General features: G+C 36.6%; 1 protein-coding gene across 4 annotated transcripts in view; it reads left to right on the top strand.

Annotated features, from left to right (window-relative positions):
* The window catches only part of LOC109401709 (ras GTPase-activating protein raskol), a 441,723-nt gene that overhangs the window by 25,930 nt on the left and 395,114 nt on the right, over window positions 1-20,679 (top strand). For 3 of the 4 annotated variants that reach the window (XM_062859561.1, XM_062859560.1, XM_062859559.1), the window contains 2 exons: window positions 5,358-5,467; window positions 5,799-5,967. In XM_062859561.1, coding sequence (XP_062715545.1) covers window positions 5,862-5,967 — 106 coding nt within the window. In that variant the 5' untranslated portion in view covers window positions 5,358-5,467; window positions 5,799-5,861. Of the gene's footprint in view, window positions 1-5,357; window positions 5,468-5,576; window positions 5,610-5,798; window positions 5,968-20,679 lie in introns of those variants that run through there. The other variant, XM_062859558.1, reaches the window with a different exon arrangement.

The following is a 20,679-nucleotide window of genomic DNA, read 5'->3' as shown; positions in this document are numbered from 1 at the left end:
TTTGATCTTCATATCAAAATATGCTATTATTGAGCTTTTTTACTCTGCTCGGGAAGGTATATATGCGTATAGTTCACTGCCCTTAGCATTGTGTAACGCCTAAACAAATGCACAGCGCGTTCTAATGCACTTATCAATTGAACACCCCAAGTTCTCCATACAAGCTTCGATCATAAACTGTGAAGGCCTGGTCCAATATTTTTCAAAACTTCTTTCACTATGATATTTCTAGAGTTCCGAACCTCTGTTCTTTTTTTCTCATCCCATAACAAAATTTAGTGTTGAACGGTGTAATCAATCTGCGATATGTATTGCACAAAATAAAAAAGTCACATTTAGTCCATTTTCTATTAAGAAAACATGATGTGAACTTTATGGTTAGGCGTACTGTACAATATAGTTGTTTTAAAATGCCCAGCAGAAAACAGCTAAAAACCGAACACAGCTAAAAACCGAACACGCTAATTACTGTTTTCTCGGTGTGTTGGGTAGTTGTTTTGAAAATTATAATAAGTTTTCTTGGTTTTGTATGCTATTTAGCATGATAAACTTATTTACTCAAGCTGTAGTACAAATACTTCGTTTTGGGGGTGACTTTGGGCCATATAAAAGCAATGCAATCAGTACGAGAACCTTACAAATGTGAATTAAAACGACTGAGAGTATTCACATTGTTTTATGCATAATACTGTGTGAAATTTAGGAAATAAATGTTGGATTCATGCAAAATTGAAATTCATGCATATCAGTTGCTAGGCAGATGATAAAGAAATATTACTTTCGTCTTTTGAGAATGTTAGTTGGAGTTATATTTATGGGATAGCGGGTATATTGTGTAGAAACGTTGATCGTTTACAATGAATGTGGTAAAATTGTCACGTTTGTTTGTCTGTGATGTTATTTTGAAGTAACTAGACACTGATAGGTTGTGGGCAAGTATCTTTATATTCGTTAATTTCGATTTTCAAGCGATATTATCTCACATTGAGCTGTTTTGTTTGAATTTTAGTGTTTGGCCCAATGTCACCCCCTAGAAGGGGTGGAATTGGGCCAATTTCATTTAAGCTATATCATTGTCAAAATTAAAGTTAAAGCATTTTCACTTTAAACAATCCTAAACAGTATAAAAATTAACGTGTCTACCGAATACAACATTAATTTAGAGCTAAAATATTGTTGTAACGACCTACAAAGAGATGGACTATGCAATTTTGGCCCAATGACACCCCCACTGACGGTATCTAGAGATAGTAAACTAAGGAGAAGTGTCGTGATAACGTAGTTACCTTCACATACGATTCACTACCCTTAGCAAGCTTAGCAACCTGATTGTTTAGCATGTGCTATTACCGTATTACCCCGCTAATACGACACCGGCTGTTGGCAACTCTATTTTTGTTTTTGTTTTGATTTCCGGATTTGTTATGCAACGTTATTTCAACAGATATTGCAGTGGTGCGAATGAAAAGCTCATTCCTTCTACAATGGTTGCCATTCTTTCCGGTTCATTCTGGTTGGGCTCCAAGCGGTTTGGGTGTCGAATAGCATCAACTCAGAACTTCCGGAATTAGCGGCTGCAAGAGGAGCTGCCGCGGGTGCGAGTATAAGCACAATACCAAACTGTTTTGCATTTTACATCGCTATGACAGTTGAACACTTTTTAATTCGGCATATGTCGAATAAGCGGGGCACGAATTTAAAAAATGTTATACTAAAACGTGTCGAACCAGCGGGGTAAGACGGTAGATTGAATACATTTTTATTACATATTCAAGCTTCAACCAAACCAGTCGTTCTTTTAATAACTCACATGTTTTCTGAATAGATTCCACTGCCGGTGGACACATAACTGTCCTATGTGGAAAAACAGACAATCGAGAAAATCACGTCCAAAGTTCGAAAAAGTAAATTGTCTCAAACATGAAGTATAAATGCCGAATCGTGTTCTAACATTAACCAATTTCGAATTCGAGCACTATTTTTTTTTGTTTTCGAGCGATTTTAATGTTCTATAGGTTTTCTAATCAAACGTGACGCTTAGGGGCCGTCCATATACCACGTGGACAGCTTGGAGGGGGGAGGGGGTTAGCGAAAAGTCCACGCTTGTCCGCGGAGAGGGGGGTGGGGGTTCGTCAAATGTCCACGTGGACAACATTATAACATATAAATTAGATAACAAGAATCAACAAACGAAACAAATTATGTCCCATTATTGATGAGATTCTCTTCAACAGTTCTTTCATATATTTTATTTTATTATATAAAAAAATGGCACAGATTCACAGACTTATTTGTTTTAAATTATCGGAATTTCTAATTACTTAGTTTTCTTCATCGAGGAATATACTGAATATTTAAAATGGAGTGTAGACCATGCAAATGTTGGTGTTTCAGTCAGAAAATTTTCTTTGAAGTTCTGTATGAATTTTTCTAAGTTTCATATCAATTTTTTAACCTACTTCAAAGTTTCAAAATACATGTAGGGATTTGCAGGCTTATCTCAAAAAGTTATTTTTGTAGGTTCCTTTAAAATTTAAGATGTTTCTAATGGATATTGAAGTCTAAGCCTCACCAATACAATTAAGTTGCTGTAAATTTTGGTTTTTGTAAGAATCTAAGAAATATAATCTTATCTCAACAAAAATCTGAGATTTAAAATTACCTTATCTCAACAAAACAATCAGACAATCATAGATAGAATAAATATTCTAAAAAACACCGTCTTTAACCAGAGGCTGTACAGACTAAACATTGAACAATCACTAACATTAGGCGATAGACATTACACGAAAAACACACAATGAAAAATTTCCGTTTGACGAAAAATTTTCACCTACTGGAGCAAGAATCGAACCCACACTCTCACAAACATTAAGCTGAATTAAAAACAATGTTGAAAACTTGTAGGTACCTATTTTGTGCTACTTGTTTGTATTCTATGTAAAGCTATAGAATATTTGTATTTTATAAAGTTTTCAATTATATTCAAGACATGATTTACGAAAAAATAAAATAAAAAAAAACATTTCAAAATCACTTTTTTGCAATTTGGCACTATAAAACTCATTTTATACTTGCCATTTCAATATCCTAACGGCCTACTTTTCCGTACTATCCAAACAAATGCATTATGGTTCATAATGTAGCTCATTTGGGTAACATTATGAATCATAATGCATTTGTTTGATTGACAACCTGTGTTACCACAGTAAAAACTTGAAAAACTGTGATGGTTATATTGCTAATTTGGAGAAAACTTTCCACTTTACGGAAGATTGAAAAGCTACCGCAGCTGTCAGACTGATGATTTTCACCAATGTATCATCAATCAGTCCAAGGATACCTTGGATCGAGCCTTGGATACCACGCCGATGATCATTGTTTGTTGTTGCTTTTCAGAACATTTCACTTTGCAAGCATGCTTTGATTTGACCAAATTTTTCAATGATACGATCATTTTCATGGCTGCGGTAGGACTTTGACAGCTGCGGTAGAACTCGGCGGCTACCGCAGAGTGGAAAATTTTCTAAAAATCCGCAATAGCACGGCTTGCTTGATTCAGATTTCGTGTGGGAGCACGTGGTCGTTCCCATTCAACCACCGAGAAGCACAATGATATTGATGGAAATGATCATATTCTAGTGAATAATTTTGATCATTGCAAAAAATGTTGTATGCAACTCGTTGCAAAACTCGACTTTTACAGCACTCTTCGTATTTATCCAACTCGGCAAGCCTCGTTGGATAAATGTACGACTAGTGCTGTAAAAATCATCATTTTGCAACTCGTTGCAAAATAACTATTTTATTTTTTAGAAATGTAAAAAAAAACTTTTTTTCTGATGTCTACGTGGACAATGGGGGAGGGGGGTAGGGGTCAATGAAAAATCCACGCTTGTCCACGGGGAGGGGGGAGGGGGTAAAAAACCATGAATTTTCTGTCCACGTGGTATATGGACGGCCCCTTATGCGTCCACACTTAAGAATGTGAGAAATCAGCGTACCATTTTTTCCACAACTGTCGGAACAAACTACCAGTTTTGATTTCCCTATATCGTCCCATTAATGCTAGAACTAGGTAACTGGTTTTGCGAAATCGCTAGAAATTTGTTTATATCTTAACGTACACCACAATAAACACAAGTTTGTCAATTGAAAATCTGAAAACACATATTAATTCAACCTTTAACGAGCGATCGCGCTGTTGTATTTTGTACAACACGTTGGAAAAATCTCGCTTTTTGTACCCAGCATTAGTGTGGTGCTGACGCAGGTAGCCAACCGCGCGAGTTACGGACCAACAAAGAGTTTGTTTTATACCAGGATAAGTTTTACCAGCAATTTTTATCCGCACTTTTCAAAACGAGTTACCTAGTTCTAGCATTAAGGGGACGATATGATAGTACACCATGTTTCAAGTTCATAGGCTGCAAAATCTCAATATTGTCAAAAATGCACATGGGACAGTTATGCTTCCATCCGCAATCCAGGAGACACCCGTGACAAAGCTTTTAAAAGAATGCCTGAAGAAACTCATGAATGAATTGCTGAAGAAATTCCTGAAGAACTTCTTGGATGAATCCCTGAAGGAATTCCTTGATTAATTATTGAAAAACTCTGGAGGAATCTTTGAAGAAACTCATGGAAGAATTCAAGAAGAAAATCATGAAGGAATCTCTAAAGTAACTACTAGAGAAATCCTTGAATTAACTTCAGTAAAAACTCTTGACGGAACTTCTGCAGGAATTCCTGAATTAATTGCTATTCTCTAAGGTTACCAGGTCGGTTTTACGGGAGGTGAGAATAGGCAGAAGCTTCATCTTCTTATTTTTCTAGGGGTATCGTCCCAACAGAGGCAAAGTATGCTTCTCAGCTTAGTGTTCTATGAGCACATCCACAGTTATTAACTAAGGCCAGTAGTACACAGAGCCAAATATTTGACAAGGAAAGAACTCAAGAAACAATATCAGTTTGACACTAATGAAAATTAGATCGAGTCAAACAAGATGTTTGAGCATTGGTTTCTTTTTGGACAAATATTTGACCCTGTGTACTAACAGCTTAAGAGATTCCTCTGCTAATAACCATTTTCATACATGCATATATCGTATGGCAGGCACGAAGATACTCTATGCCCAAGAAAATCAAGGAAATTTTCATTACGATAAGTTCTTAAACCGATCGGGAATCGAACTTGTCACCCTTAGCATGGTCATCGGCTATTTCGGTCCTTAAACAGGCTACTGATCTCAATAGGATCGCGTTATCCAGCCTTCACCGTGCAAAAATTGAACACAAAAATACTATCTTAGAAAAATGCATTCCTACTAAGAGTCTTTACTTTTTTCTAATTTCAGAAACCGAAGGACAATCCACACGCTCGATCAACGTACCATGGGGACCACTATATTGCGTTCTCCAGCAAGACGAACAGACTCTCACATCCTACTGCAGCGAAGAACTTTCGGTAAGCAACTTGCACCCGTAACCTCTACTGAATCCTTTCACTAACCCACACCGATTTCAATTTCCTCGTTTTCCTGCTGCTATATAACTACTATAATTACTGGATTCAGATATTCCCACTAACACCGAAAAAAGACGCGAAGGTAATTTCACTTACTACTGACCTATAATCTCTAACATTCTCCTAACATTAAAAAAGCACGTCAAGCTTTTCTGCTTACTCACCCGACTGCAAAACACGTACAATTTCAACAAACTCACTTTTACTTTCCGTTTCCCACCCACAACACCGTGCATGCGTGCGTGCGCCGTATTCCGTCGCGTTCGAACAGCTGACGGACGTTCTGTTTGCCGAGCTGCCCCGTGTGCGACTCGATCAACCACCAAAGCACCAGATGAAGACCATCTGGGAGACGGCCCACCCCACGCTGCAAGAAGAGCCAGAGGAAGACGGCGCTGAACATCACATCCAGCACAACACATCGCTGCGGAGTGCTTTAGGTGAGTGCGAACGGGAAGCTTTCGGTGGGTTTTCATTTTTCGCGTTGTTTTTCCTTTGCGCGGTGTAAAGCTTCAAGTTGAGCTCCGACAGCGCCAGCGGTGGAATAACGTTCACCGATGGTGTGTAGTGGAGCTAGCGCATGCTAGGTGGCGTTTTGGTACTTTCAGGCATCGTATTCAGTTGTCGAAGTAATTCGAGCTTTACACCGTGTATGTACACATGTATTGATATACAGTACAGTCGAGTCTCTGCTTTAAGATTTTTTTTGGATATCAATCAATAAACTTGAATATCAATTTTTTTTTACTCTTGATTGAAATGTAATTTGACTTATCAAGTGATAAATTTCAAAAAATCCGGAACACAAATGTTTTTTTTTTTTAGAGTTTTGCTTGTCACGATACATAAGATAATGTAGAAGAACATATTGTTCAAAATATTATCAAATTGAAAAAAACGCATATCTTGTTGAAATGTTATAAAAATGACCTCTTCACTACGCAGGTGGTATTGGAATGCGTCAATCGCAACACAAGGCGTCATGCAATTTTTACAGTCATGACATTCAGAAATGGCATGAAAATGTTCATGAATGCTCGTTTCGTCTTGTCACAGTGAAAAGGCTAATTTTCACACTGTCACGTAACGGCCACGGCCAATAACAGCATTGCATACAAGATGGAACATCTTTGCATCCCATTTCAAATTTTCAGAAACATCTGAGCAATAAATCACAGTGCATGTACTTGTTCTGAGTTCCTTTACTTGCAAAAAGCAATATTATGAATTCGATTGGAAATCAAAAAACTTTCTTTGAGAAAAATATTTTTGCTAATTTTGAGTTGTTTACAACATACATCGGAAGTGACGTATATGATAGTGCATCATTGAACGCACACAGCGCACCCCATCCGGTACTGAAAAAAAGTGTTGCTAGTCGAAAAGTGTCGCTAGTCTAAACGTCGCTATTCGGTTTGGTGCTGGCGCCATAATAATCACTTTTGACAGCGATTTATTCTGGCCACGCTCCAGCATCGATGCGAAGAATCGTGTATGTAATCGCTACGCTAAGTGGAGAAGTAAATGTGCAAAGACCTAAATATTCCCACGCCTTCCGATATTCAAAGTCAATTCAACTGAAACAAAAATGCATTTTCACCCCACATTCCCAACAGCTGCCCGGGGGATTTTAGATTCAATTTTCATCGTAGGGTCTACCTACCTCACGCGCGGCATATTGGAAGCAACGAAAATCGCACCATTCGTTACTGACCTAGTTTTTATAACCCATCATCGTCCGGTGGTGGCCGGGTGCGATCGTGTTGCACCGCGTTAGGTCCGGTCGGTGTGATGCAATTTCAATTACGCTTGGGACAACGATGGGTAATAAACCCGAAAGAATGATATAGAACCGCGACATCATATTGATCGCGCTGGAACAAAGATTGTTTATTTTTGTTTCGAAATCGAGGCACCGAATTGGCCGGGTAAGGTTCTGAACTCAGGTGAACCTTAGCTGGAATGTTCTGAAATTGAGACACCGTATTGGCGGCATACGGCGCCGGACTTGTTTTGTACTCGATTTGTTTTGTCTTCAAGTAAACCGAATGAAAAGAATGTTGGAGTACAATTTCAACCAACATCCGTGGCCGGGACCCGGCTAGGGGTCATTGTGCGCAAGCAAGGTTACATTTGAATAACAAGGCGGTTGCTTTGTTTTGAAGAATTGGGTGCCAAGTCCGAAAGATGATGGGGCTAAGGATGATGATGATAATGATGATGATAATGATGATGGGGAGAATGATAATGACGTCGATGGTTGGTTCAATTCTTTCACACACCCAAGCCTTGTATACGCTCAAGTGAGGCGGGGCTAGAAGATGTAGGCCTTGGTGTAAAGATTCTCAGTAGGTTTTGTGCGAACACGCCCAAGTCAGGCGTGGTTAGGAGATTTAAGTTTTTCGTTGGTATTAATATTCTTGGTAGGGCTTGGGATACGCCCAAGATAGAAGAGTCGTGATGTTTTCAAGAAGAGAAGGATTTTAATCACGATGAGGACAAGTAGGATAGGTAGAGGTCTAGGTTTTGGACTTATTAGTATTTTTATTTGGTAGGGTTTTGGATACGCCCAAGTTGGTTCGGGCATTGTTAGGAATTATCATGACATCTTCGGCAAGACGAGAATGATCGTAGGAATTTTAGACACGCCCAAGCTGGTTCGGGTATTGCTAGGAAATTTAGGCTATAAATACGGAGGCTTTGGCTTCAGTCGGGGAGTCAGTGAAGACAGTTCGTAGAGAACAGTCAGTAGTCGGAGAGTTCGGTGACAACGTTAACGCAGGCAGCACATCGGATAAGTCTTGAGCTCCCATGTGGGACACCTCTAGATACTGTCCAAATAAAAGCTGTAGGTAGGACGTAGTAGTCGGGTCAAGAAGAAGCTGGAAGTGTCTCTAGTAGTTCGGTGAAGATAATGTTAAGATGATATAAGAAAAAGTGAACCGTTGTAATATAAGATAAGTGATGGTTTGTGATACTTCAATATAGTTTATTAAAACTGTGTCGGACTGTAATGAAATGAAAGATATCACATTCCGTGTAGTGTTTAATGCAGCCCCTGGACGGTACAGGGCGCTTCAATATGGTGACAGCGCAAAACTGTTCGACAATTAGAACAGCGGAACGCCAATTTTCTGACTGGAAGAAGAAATCAGTGTCAGAATCAGTGCAAACCATGAACATTGAACAGTTTTGAACAATTGAGAAGAAAACAATGTTACAGACTGGATGGAAAAGATGAAATTCGTGGCAGCGCAAGTGATAGTGGAATACAACGTAGCACCGAATTGGAAATGGCAACGCAACAACCTGTGTATGGAACCGAGTGTCTGGACCAATGGACATCATTCAGCCTGCATTATTTGATGGTATCGTGAGTATTAACCTTTTAAATGATTAAGTGTTTTGAGATGGTTTAAATTTTTTGTGAGTTGGTTTGAAATGATAAAATTTTTTTTACGATTTATACAAAAACATTTTAATTGAAATACTGTTGTGGGAAAAATAAAGAAGTTATTCAAAAATTTATTTAAAAAAAAGGAAATCATACTGATTTTCAATAAATAATGGAAAAATATAACAAGAATAATGATTTCAAGAAGAACAAGTGGATGAAAAATACGAACGAATAACACTAGTTAACAAAATCAAAGGAAAGTCGCGGACTTCTGTTAACGATTAAAATTATTGATGCATAATAACGTGCTGATTTTGAGACCGTGTTTAAAATAAGAAAACTAAGAAGTACAGTTTTTTTTAATTATACGAGACAATCGCAACCAAGTTTTTTTTTAATTTACTAAAATTTAAATATCTCAAGTTACAATTCACAAATTTTCAATATCTTTTTGCAATAATAGGAAGCTGAACGTAATATGTTTTGAATATCTGATTTTTTTTCGTCAGATTGGATATTGATAAGTGTAGGGAACAATCGCCTTAAATTTTAGCAAAATATTCAATAAATAAAGACAATTTTTATTTTTCTTTCAAAAACTACAAAAATGTAACAATGTTGATTCAAAATCGCCAGGTTTGTACGGGATATCGAAAATATTTTCAGCTCTACTGTATCTTTTTCCCTTATGCTTTCGAACTTAGGGCATAATTTTACACTAAACATGATTTTCAGATGTGAACTAGCATTACAATGGAATGGAATCAATCAAAAGTTGAAAAAAATAATAATTTTGTAACTATGCAGCAGACCGGCGATAATAAGGTCGTGTTAATTTGAATTAAAAAAAAAAATCAGTAAAAATATCAACATAAAAATGGCCACGAATACAATGGATGAAATAGGCAACAATAGTGGAGCGAACAACGCTAGATTTGAATTTCCAATAAATTTTGCTATACAGTGTATTCCAGAATTTCATGGTAGTGCGTGTGAATTAGATGCTTTCATATATCAAATTAATTGTTTTTTGAAACCCATAAAACGGATAACTGATGCTAGTGAAAGGAAAAATGCAGAAACCATACTCATTCAAATTGCACTGTCGAAACTTAAAGGTCCAGCAGCGTTAAAATTTAAAAACATTCTTGCAAATACTTGGGATAAAGTGAAAGATAATCTCCAAAAAGAATTCGGAATTAGTTTACAATTGGAAGAACTGTTTAATAAAATAGAGACCCTTGAACAAGGCAAGTGTGAAAGTTTTAAAAACTACAAAGATCGCGTTCTTCAACTTAAGAGGAATATTGATGAATTCGAAAAAGATTATATTAAAGATCCTACAACTGAGTCATACGCTCAAAGACATTTAAGAATACATTTTCTAGCGGGATTGGAAGATATAAATTTGAAAATTTTTGCAAAAACGAAAAAAGAAGACTCATTGGAAGATTTGCTAGATTACCTACAAGAAGAATGCATCGATGTGGAACAACAAGAACGCATCGAGCAGAGATTGAGGGATTCCCACACTGCAGAATTTTACAGGCAACAAAATGAAAAACAGAAATTCAGTAATCCACAATGTATTGATCACAACTTCCATTACGATAAAAGTAGATTCAACCAGAGCGAAATAGGTTATGAAAAAGATTTTAACAATTATAGATATCTAGGACAACAAGAAATTTATCGTGGTGATTACCAAATGCCTTATTGGACCAACAGAAATTTTGATGAACGCAACATGGGAATTCAAAACAATAACATTTGCTATGATGAGCGAAAAAACTAAATAACCGGAGGTTCGTTAATTGCGTCCGATCACTCCGTCAATCAGAAAATAGTTTAGAAAGGCGCTTATATGCTGCAAGTAATAAGAAAATGATGCCCATGAACATAAATAAGAGTTATAACATACCACAAAAACAAATGGTTCAATTTGATAAATGCATTCCAGCACAAGAAAAAGTATTTATACATTGGACGGGCAATAATCAATTTATGTTAAATATACCCACTGTAGAAAGACCATACACAAAAATCAATTACATGATAGACACAGGCTCACAACTAAACATATTAAGATGGGATGCAGCCCCTAGAATCGGAGCAACAGACATAGATTATTCTGAATCTGAAAAGTTTTTGATTTCGGGATTCAATGGAAGTCAAACAAGAACGCTCGGATCTACTGAAGTTAGTTTAATAATTGGGAAGTCTAAGTATAAGATAAAATTTTATTTAGTTCACCACTTAAATGTACATGGTATCATAGGAGCAGAATTTTTGAAACAGCATACATTATATATTAGCCAGAACTTTGATTACATAGCCCTACGCAAGCCAGATAGTGTAGAATATAATATTAACAATATTACAACAACAAAGTACGTAATGGTATCAGATAAATCTTGTCAGACTGATCTACAAGATAATAGTAATTGTATACAATATGATAACAATGACAAAAGCTGTCAAGTAAATTTTGATATTGATGAAGTCATACATGATGAAATAGTTACACAGCCAATCGTACCGAAAAAAGATTATTCATGCAATATGTGCCTTTATGAGAAGTATTATGAAGACGAGGAATGCATAAATCAACATTTTGATGAAGAATATTATAATAATGGATGTTACAATAAGAATGTAGAGGCCGGGAATCAATATACGCCGGAGGATTTAGATTCAAACCAAGATCTAAGTTTGATAGATAATTTGAATTATGAACAAATACAAGGTAAAAATCGTATCGAAAAATTGCTAGATACAATTGATTTGAAGCATTTGAAAAGCGCTAATTACGACGCAATGGAAAATATAATGGCAAGATATTGTGATGTATTTTATTTGAAAGGGGATCACCTGACAGTAACAGATGCAGCAGTACATGAAATTGAAACAACGACTAATGTGCCAATAAATAAAAGGCAGTATAGGTTCCCTGAATCAACAAAGAAACAAATTAATGAGGAAATTGAAGAAATGCGTCGGCAAGGGATTATTAGGCCCAGTAAAAGTCCTTGGAATGCACCTGTTTTATGCATACCAAAGAAAGATTTAGACGAAGAAGGAAACAAAAAGCATAGAATTGTGGTAGATTTTAGGGCATTGAATTTGATAACTAAACCATTTGTATATCCGATTCCACAAATAAATGAAATATTGGATAGCCTAGGCGATAGCAAATACTTTTCAACAATTGATCTGAAATCTGGATTTTATCAAGTTCCTATAGACCCAAGAGATGCTGCAAAAACTGCATTTTCTACACCCAAAGGTCATTTTGAATTCACGAGAATGCCTATGGGGCTTAGAAACAGTCCCTCGACTTTTCAAAGACTGATGAACACAGTTTTATTTGAAATTGAAGATGTTAAAGCAATCGTTTATTTGGATGATATCATTGTTTTTGGAAGAACAATTCAAGAGCATAACGAGAATCTGATTAAAGTTTTGAAAGCTCTTCGTAAACATAATTTAAAAATTGAACCAACAAAATGCCAAATTTTGAAAACCGGATTGAAATTTTTAGGACATACAGTTGATAAAAATGGTATTCGTCCGCTTGATGGTAATATTAAGGCTATACGAGAAATGGCAATACCAAAAACTGTAAAAGGAGTGCGATCATTCCTAGGAACAGTAAACTTTTATGGTAAGTTTATACCAGGAATTGCAGAAAAACGAAAACCTCTGAATAATCTATTGAAAAAAAATGTAAAATTTAACTGGACCCCAGAGTGCCAGAAAGCATTTGAAGAATTGAAAAACTTTTTAACGTCTGACTCTTTGCTAGTGAGACCAAATTACAAGGACACATTTGTTTTAACGACAGATGCCAGTGAATACGCTATTGGAGCAGTTTTATCGAATGAAAAATCAATTGACAGACCCATAGCTTACGCTAGTAGGGGACTTATTGGAGCAGAACGAAAATATTATACAATTGAGAAAGAATTACTGGCCATAGTATGGGCAGTGAATTATTTCCGTCATTATATCCACAATCAGAGGTTTATTGTTTACACAGATCATAGACCATTGATCTCAATATGGCATCTAAAAGAAACTTCATCAGTCCTCACACGTTTGCGTTTGAAATTGCAAGGATTGGAATGCGATATTCGATACAAACAAGGAAAGGATAACGTTGTAGCGGATTTTCTCTCTAGGCTAAATCCAGACAATGAATCAGAAGAGCAGAGTAATCCAGCCGATGAAATTAAAACCGCAAGGTCGAAATTAATTGCTGTGGTCACCCGACAGCAAACGAAAAGAGCAGAACAAGAAAACGTATCCAACCAAAAACATCGCGACCGCGATCAAGCGAACAAACAGCTGATGAAAAACTACACCGTTTCTGGCGACAATAACGGGGGCGCGATCGCTGACCGGGACCATGAAAGCGAGGGAACCAAAACAAAAACGCAAAAGATGACCTATATGAATGATAGCGTAAATAATAATTGCACGGGTTCCAACCTACGAGGCATAAACAAGGTGTCAAATATACCTCCAGCAAGTACGAGTGCGATATCGGACGAGGCTGAAGTTGAGGAATCCATTATGGCCGACGTTTTCGATTTATGCAATAACACGCACACTAATGACACATTTGCGGCAAGCGCATATGATGAATTTTTAGAGATGTTCAAGAATAATCCAATTGAAACGGAACCAATGCGGAAACGCATTGGTCTTATTTTTAATTGGAAAAACATGAGAAGAGACATCGAGAATTACGTAAAACAATGTGATTCATGCCAGAAAAATAAAATTTGTAAATCCAACAGAATTCCGTTAAAAGTAACTACAACGTCATCCGAGCCATTTGAAAAATTATATATGGACATTGTTGTTCTCCCAGAATCCGAATGGGGCAACAAATATGCGCTGGTCATGCAGGACGACCTTACGAGATTTTTGGTAGTAGCTCCAATGGACAATCAAGAAGCGGAGACTGTATCCAAAACTTTTGTCGAAAAATTCATTTGTAAATTCGGTACTCCGTTGGAACTTGTGACAGACCAAGGAGCAAATTTCATGAGCAAATTTTTTAAACACGCATGCAAAATTTTGAAAATCAAAAAAATCAATACAAGTGCTTATCACCCACAAGCAAATTTAGTAGAACGATCAAACATAGAATTAAAAACATATCTGCGACAATTTGTCGGAGGAAACCCGCAACAATGGGACCAACATCTTAATTACTTTACTTTTGAATACAATACTACAAATAACAGCTCATCCAACTACAGTCCATTCGAACTTTTATATGGAAGAAAGGCAAGGATTCCTACCTCCATATATACTCCAACAAATTCAGATCTAACATATAATGACTATTTTTGCGAAATGAAACAAATTCTTGAAAATTTGCATAAAAACGCCAAAAGAAATTTGATTATTTCCAAAGAGAAACGTAAAATTATTTATGACAAGAAAACCGAAGAATGGCAACCTATGTGGGGCGAATTGGTTTTAGTACAAGCGATCCCAACAGGAACAGGTCAAAAACTTCAAAGTAAATGGAGAGGCCCATACGTAGTCGTTGACCTACCCAGCGAACAAACCACAATTATTAAAAATGGGAACAAATTTGAAAAAGTCCACAATAATAGGTTAAAAAAGTATAATGATTGATTAGCTATGCGTAGTCGTCAATGTATAAATTGATGTAAATATTGAAAAACCAATTATTTCCTTATTACGAATGATTTTTTTTGTAAATATTAGTTACTAAATATGTTGTTAAAAAAAAATACCATAGGAATAATATGTTAGGATAGAGGCTTGCGTAGGATAGCTAGGAATATTAATTGAATTATTATATTAAATAAACAATTATCACATATAACTGTAGTAAGGTTCACAACAAAACGGTTAACGATTGGAGAGCATCCGAATTACCTTAATTGAAATTATATCGTAACAACTCAAAAGGAATTGATAAAAAAAATGAAATAAAAAAATAATGATAATAGCAATAAATAAATAAATAAATTTTATGAGAATATGAAGAGACATAAAGAAATGATAATGATGAATGAATCAGGATGAATGATGATAAGTTTTCAGGAAATTTTGTACAGCTGAATTATAACAAAAATGCGTCCATCAATTCGGCATGAGTTTGAATGCAAGAACGATTTGAATGTACCGAAGAGCTGAAAAGGGGTAATTTGGGAGGAGTAAACATAACTAAACAAAATGATTAATTGAAAAGGGTATATAGAAATTGGGAATGAAGAATTGATATATTGGGAATAATATGATGGAAAATAAAAAGTAATCTTGAAAGGGGAAATATCATTGGGGTATATCGGGTAACAATAGCGGGGAATGTATAAGAAGAAAAATAATAACTTGAGAGATTCTTGAATAAAGAAGCAGCTCTATTTAACGTTAATACATATGGAATACATAATAAATGAGGTTTGAGCAAACAAACAAAAGACATAAATTGTTGATTGAGAGTATTAATAATAAAAAGAATCAATGACAACAAACGAACGATTATTCTCTGAAACGATAAAGCAAAACGGATTAAACAAAAAAAAAACAATTTAGAAACAATTTAGACCCTAATGAAACTACGGAGGACGCTCCTATATAATATGGTCATGTCACATAACAATTTTGAAAGTATATACGAGATCGGATGAAAATTGAATGATGAGGACAAGGGAGGGCCCCCCAGGATGCTTGTGAATGTTGAGTGTGAATGGTGAATGAACAACTAATTTGAAAAAAAAAGAAAAATAATAATATGTGAATGAAAAATGAAGTAATATTTATAGATTCGGAATCATTAGGTTGCGTCAAGAAGCAAAAACTAGAAATAAACATAAATATATTTATATTTTATCAAATCATGAATTAAACACAAGATCTAAGTCTCGTTACAGGTATCCATCCAAAAACCTTATTCGGTAAGGGGGAGAAGTCGTAGCAATGAGGCGATCAAGCCGAGCCTGCGAAAGGAAACGGAGCAAACAGGAATTGAAAAAAAAAAAACACACACACTGGAGAGAATTCTGTAGTGAGATTTTTTGGAATTGGTAATACAGATGTTTATAGTGACCCTACAGAAGCTTTCCATTGCTACAACTCACATTTTAATATTTTACGGGTTTTTGAGTAAAAAAAAAAAATAACAGTTTATGACTATTAAGGAAAGTAACGGTAACAGAGCATGATTAATGTAATGGTGCAGTTTTTTATAAATACTATTGTAAAGGTTATATTTTGCACATACAAGAAACACAAATAATAATAACATGAAGACTAAAAGTTCAGTTTGCCATGGTAGATCAATATTTTATAAATCGATGGTTTCGATAGAATTTAAATACAACTTCCTCGAGAGATGACGCGGGAGGACAAGACGAGAAGGCAACACCTGGCGAGAGCAATCAGAGGAGCAGTTCAACGGTACCTCTATGAAAACGTACCACAGCCAATTGGTACGAAGACGAGAAATAACAGATCGAATGGAAAGTTGAAGGTCAAAGGTGCTGGTATGGCAGAGGAGAGGATTCAGCGAACATAATTTTTTACCGGAGACGATTCAAGGTCAACTCGGGTGGCACATCGAGACAAATATTATTGTACATCTGCGAATCTGCTAATATGAACCAACACAATGCAGAGCATCGGGAAAAACTACAACAACAACGACAACAACAACAAAAACAACAACAACAATTCATACAGACATATGATGAGAGAAGGACGTCTTCAAAGTTTCCCAAATTAACCGACATAATGTAATGTTCACCAACCGCATTACATTCACCATTGAGAAAGCACTTACCCCGTGCTTCTTACAACAACAATTAACAGTAACCATAACCCGGAATGCAACATTTCGACATCATCAAAAGGTTTGGAATTTAAGCCATCTAATTACAAACTCTTTAAAGAATGTGCAACAGTTCCACAATTTGCACCAGGTCAAAGACAACAATATTCGCATCACTATTGAGATTGATCCAATACCAACAAAATTCAGAAGGCGGGCGATAAGTAATCAACCATAACACCGTAAATGACAATGATAAACAATCCAGTTCGGAAGGCAACTTATGACACTATTTCGAGAAACAACAGAAAGCAACAGTAAAACCAATTCTTCTGTATGCAAACGACAGCGCGGGAATTACCAGCAGGGAAATACGATTCAACCGAGGTAATATCCGGATACCAAAGCTTCATGGTCACGTTCCCACAGGAGACGACATCAACTGAATCAACTACATCATCTTCAAGACAAACCAGTACAACAGAGAAGCAACGATACCACTCATCTGAGACCTGATACTAACCAATTGATCTGGGCATTGAACAAGAAGAGGCACATATCAAAGGCAGACGAACAACACCTACGACGAATCAAGAGGAGCAGCAGCGAGTACCAATGAAGTCAATCTCTTGAGGAAGAATGTAAGAGGGTTAATACAAAATTTAATGTTTATTTGGGAGATTTAGATCAGCTAACTGTATTGGAAAACATTTTGAGACACTTTACAGGAAAAATGGAGAATAGTATAGCAGTTTCAGTTTATATATTAACAATCATCGGTAGCATCATCATTTAAATGCTGAGTTTTTTTTTCGGGGATACATTTTACCCACATACTTACATTTGAACGTGATTTTATACACGTTCAAACTCCGCTAAGTGGGAGGGCATGCAAAGACCTAAATATTCCCACGCCTTCCGATATTCAAAGTCAATTCAACTGAAACAAAAATGCATTTTCACCCCACATTCCCAACAGCTGCCCGGGGGATTTTAGATTCAATTTTCATCGTAGGGTCTACCTACCTCACGCGCGGCATATTGGAAGCAACGAAAATCGCACCATTCGTTACTGACCTAGTTTTTATAACCCATCATCGTCCGGTGGTGGCCGGGTGCGATCGTGTTGCACCGCGTTAGGTCCGGTCGGTGTGATGCAATTTCAATTACGCTTGGGACAACGATGGGTAATAAACCCGAAAGAATGATATAGAACCGCGACATCATATTGATCGCGCTGGAACAAAGATTGTTTATTTTTGTTTCGAAATCGAGGCACCGAATTGGCCGGGTAAGGTTCTGAACTCAGGTGAACCTTAGCTGGAATGTTCTGAAATTGAGACACCGTATTGGCGGCATACGGCGCCGGACTTGTTTTGTACTCGATTTGTTTTGTCTTCAAGTAAACCGAATGAAAAGAATGTTGGAGTACAATTTCAACCAACATCCGTGGCCGGGACCCGGCTAGGGGTCATTGTGCGCAAGCAAGGTTACATTTGAATAACAAGGCGGTTGCTTTGTTTTGAAGAATTGGGTGCCAAGTCCGAAAGATGATGGGGCTAAGGATGATGATGATAATGATGATGATAATGATGATGGGGAGAATGATAATGACGTCGATGGTTGGTTCAATTCTTTCACACACCCAAGCCTTGTATACGCTCAAGTGAGGCGGGGCTAGAAGATGTAGGCCTTGGTGTAAAGATTCTCAGTAGGTTTTGTGCGAACACGCCCAAGTCAGGCGTGGTTAGGAGATTTAAGTTTTTCGTTGGTATTAATATTCTTGGTAGGGCTTGGGATACGCCCAAGATAGAAGAGTCGTGATGTTTTCAAGAAGAGAAGGATTTTAATCACGATGAGGACAAGTAGGATAGGTAGAGGTCTAGGTTTTGGACTTATTAGTATTTTTATTTGGTAGGGTTTTGGATACGCCCAAGTTGGTTCGGGCATTGTTAGGAATTATCATGACATCTTCGGCAAGACGAGAATGATCGTAGGAATTTTAGACACGCCCAAGCTGGTTCGGGTATTGCTAGGAAATTTAGGCTATAAATACGGAGGCTTTGGCTTCAGTCGGGGAGTCAGTGAAGACAGTTCGTAGAGAACAGTCAGTAGTCGGAGAGTTCGGTGACAACGTTAACGCAGGCAGCACATCGGATAAGTCTTGAGCTCCCATGTGGGACACCTCTAGATACTGTCCAAATAAAAGCTGTAGGTAGGACGTAGTAGTCGGGTCAAGAAGAAGCTGGAAGTGTCTCTAGTAGTTCGGTGAAGATAATGTTAAGATGATATAAGAAAAAGTGAACCGTTGTAATATAAGATAAGTGATGGTTTGTGATACTTCAATATAGTTTATTAAAACTGTGTCGGACTGTAATGAAATGAAAGATATCACATTCCGTGTAGTGTTTAATGCAGCCCCTGGACGGTACAGGGCGCTTCAAATGTATCCTCCAAGTTAATATACGTTTAAGGTCATTTTCATTAGCAACCATAGAGAGAATGATATAGCAGCCCTACATTTGAAAATAGAGTTCAGTTGTTTGATTGCACCTACTAGTAGCAACTGACTAAATAACCCAGTGACATGTGATAAACCATCATTCAGATTATACAATGTGCCATCTGCTCTATCTCGACTCGCAGCGAGTGTGTTCAGGTTTGGTAGGTATATATGTCGCAAGCATGCCACAATTATAAGAGTAATGAATATTGATGACGATTTAATTAGCATTTGAGTTTGCTATGTGTTTCATTTTATCAAACTTGCAGCCAGTTCGTTTCAGAGGCTGTTTGTAAACCATGAAATTCAGTCCCAGATCGAATTTTGTTAGAAGAAACGGTTGCATTTAAATCTGGCATTGGATTTGAATAGGTCGTTTGTTTGTTGTGATTCCTACGCCAGGAATATGTTTTGATTGGTTGATTTGTTCTTAAATCTTTGCGCTGAACACTTTTTATACGTATTGAAAACACGGCAAGCCTCGTTGAATAAATGTACGACTAGTGCTGAAAAAATCAACTTTTGGCAACTCGTTACATAAATAACTATTAAACGCTTCAAGCAAACAACACTATTTTTGTTTTTTTATACCATTGAATAATAAGAATAATGAAGCATCCGCCCCTACTAGTCTTGATCTTGGGGCAATCGCTTTCATACGTCCTTATCGTTTTAACTCAAAAACTAAAAAAACATACATCTCTGATATTTTTGATATGTTACACCAAATTTCCTGAATTTTCTGATAAAAATATAAAACCAGGATACCTCTAAGGTCCTGAAACCATAAAAACGGGAAAAAACTGATACCCGGATAAAAAATGACCATTACATGGTAAATATTATTAATGTATGGTTTTATTGTTCACAATAAAACACACAGTAGATATATGGTTACTTTTTACAATAGAAATCAAGCCGATATAGTTCGTACAATAAGTGAACATTAGCTTTATTAGTGACTAATTAATTCGATTGTTCTTCAATCGTTCTTTAATAATTTAAAGTACCGTAATCCGGGGTCAAATTGATCACTTTAAAACAACTTTTGCGGATAACATCAGTGCCTGTTCAAATATTGCCAAAAGAATTTCTGTAAAACCAGTACCCAGTGGATCTCTATGGAACCATGTGACAGAATTTTGTTCAACAAATTTAAAACTTAAGTTAAATAACTTCAAATATCGAAATATTGGAAATGCCATTTTGGGGCGAAATTGATCAGTATACAATTAAGCAGCGGTTGGAAAGGAAAATTTCCTTCACCGCTTAATTTTGCTCTTCTAAAACCGAATAACGCGTCTAAAATCTTACAACTAGTGAATTTAATACTTTAAATGCAAAATAAAATTTTAAAATTTCCCCTTAAACGCCTAAAGGTAGGCAATTTCATTTGAAATAAGTGATTTCTATTACAATAAATGACTATTTCTTCA

The sequence above is a fragment of the Aedes albopictus genome, chromosome 3 (assembly GCF_035046485.1).
Source record: "Aedes albopictus strain Foshan chromosome 3, AalbF5, whole genome shotgun sequence".
Lineage (NCBI taxonomy): Eukaryota > Metazoa > Arthropoda > Insecta > Diptera > Culicidae > Aedes > Aedes albopictus.
This window is presented reverse-complemented; position numbering and strand designations above follow the sequence as displayed.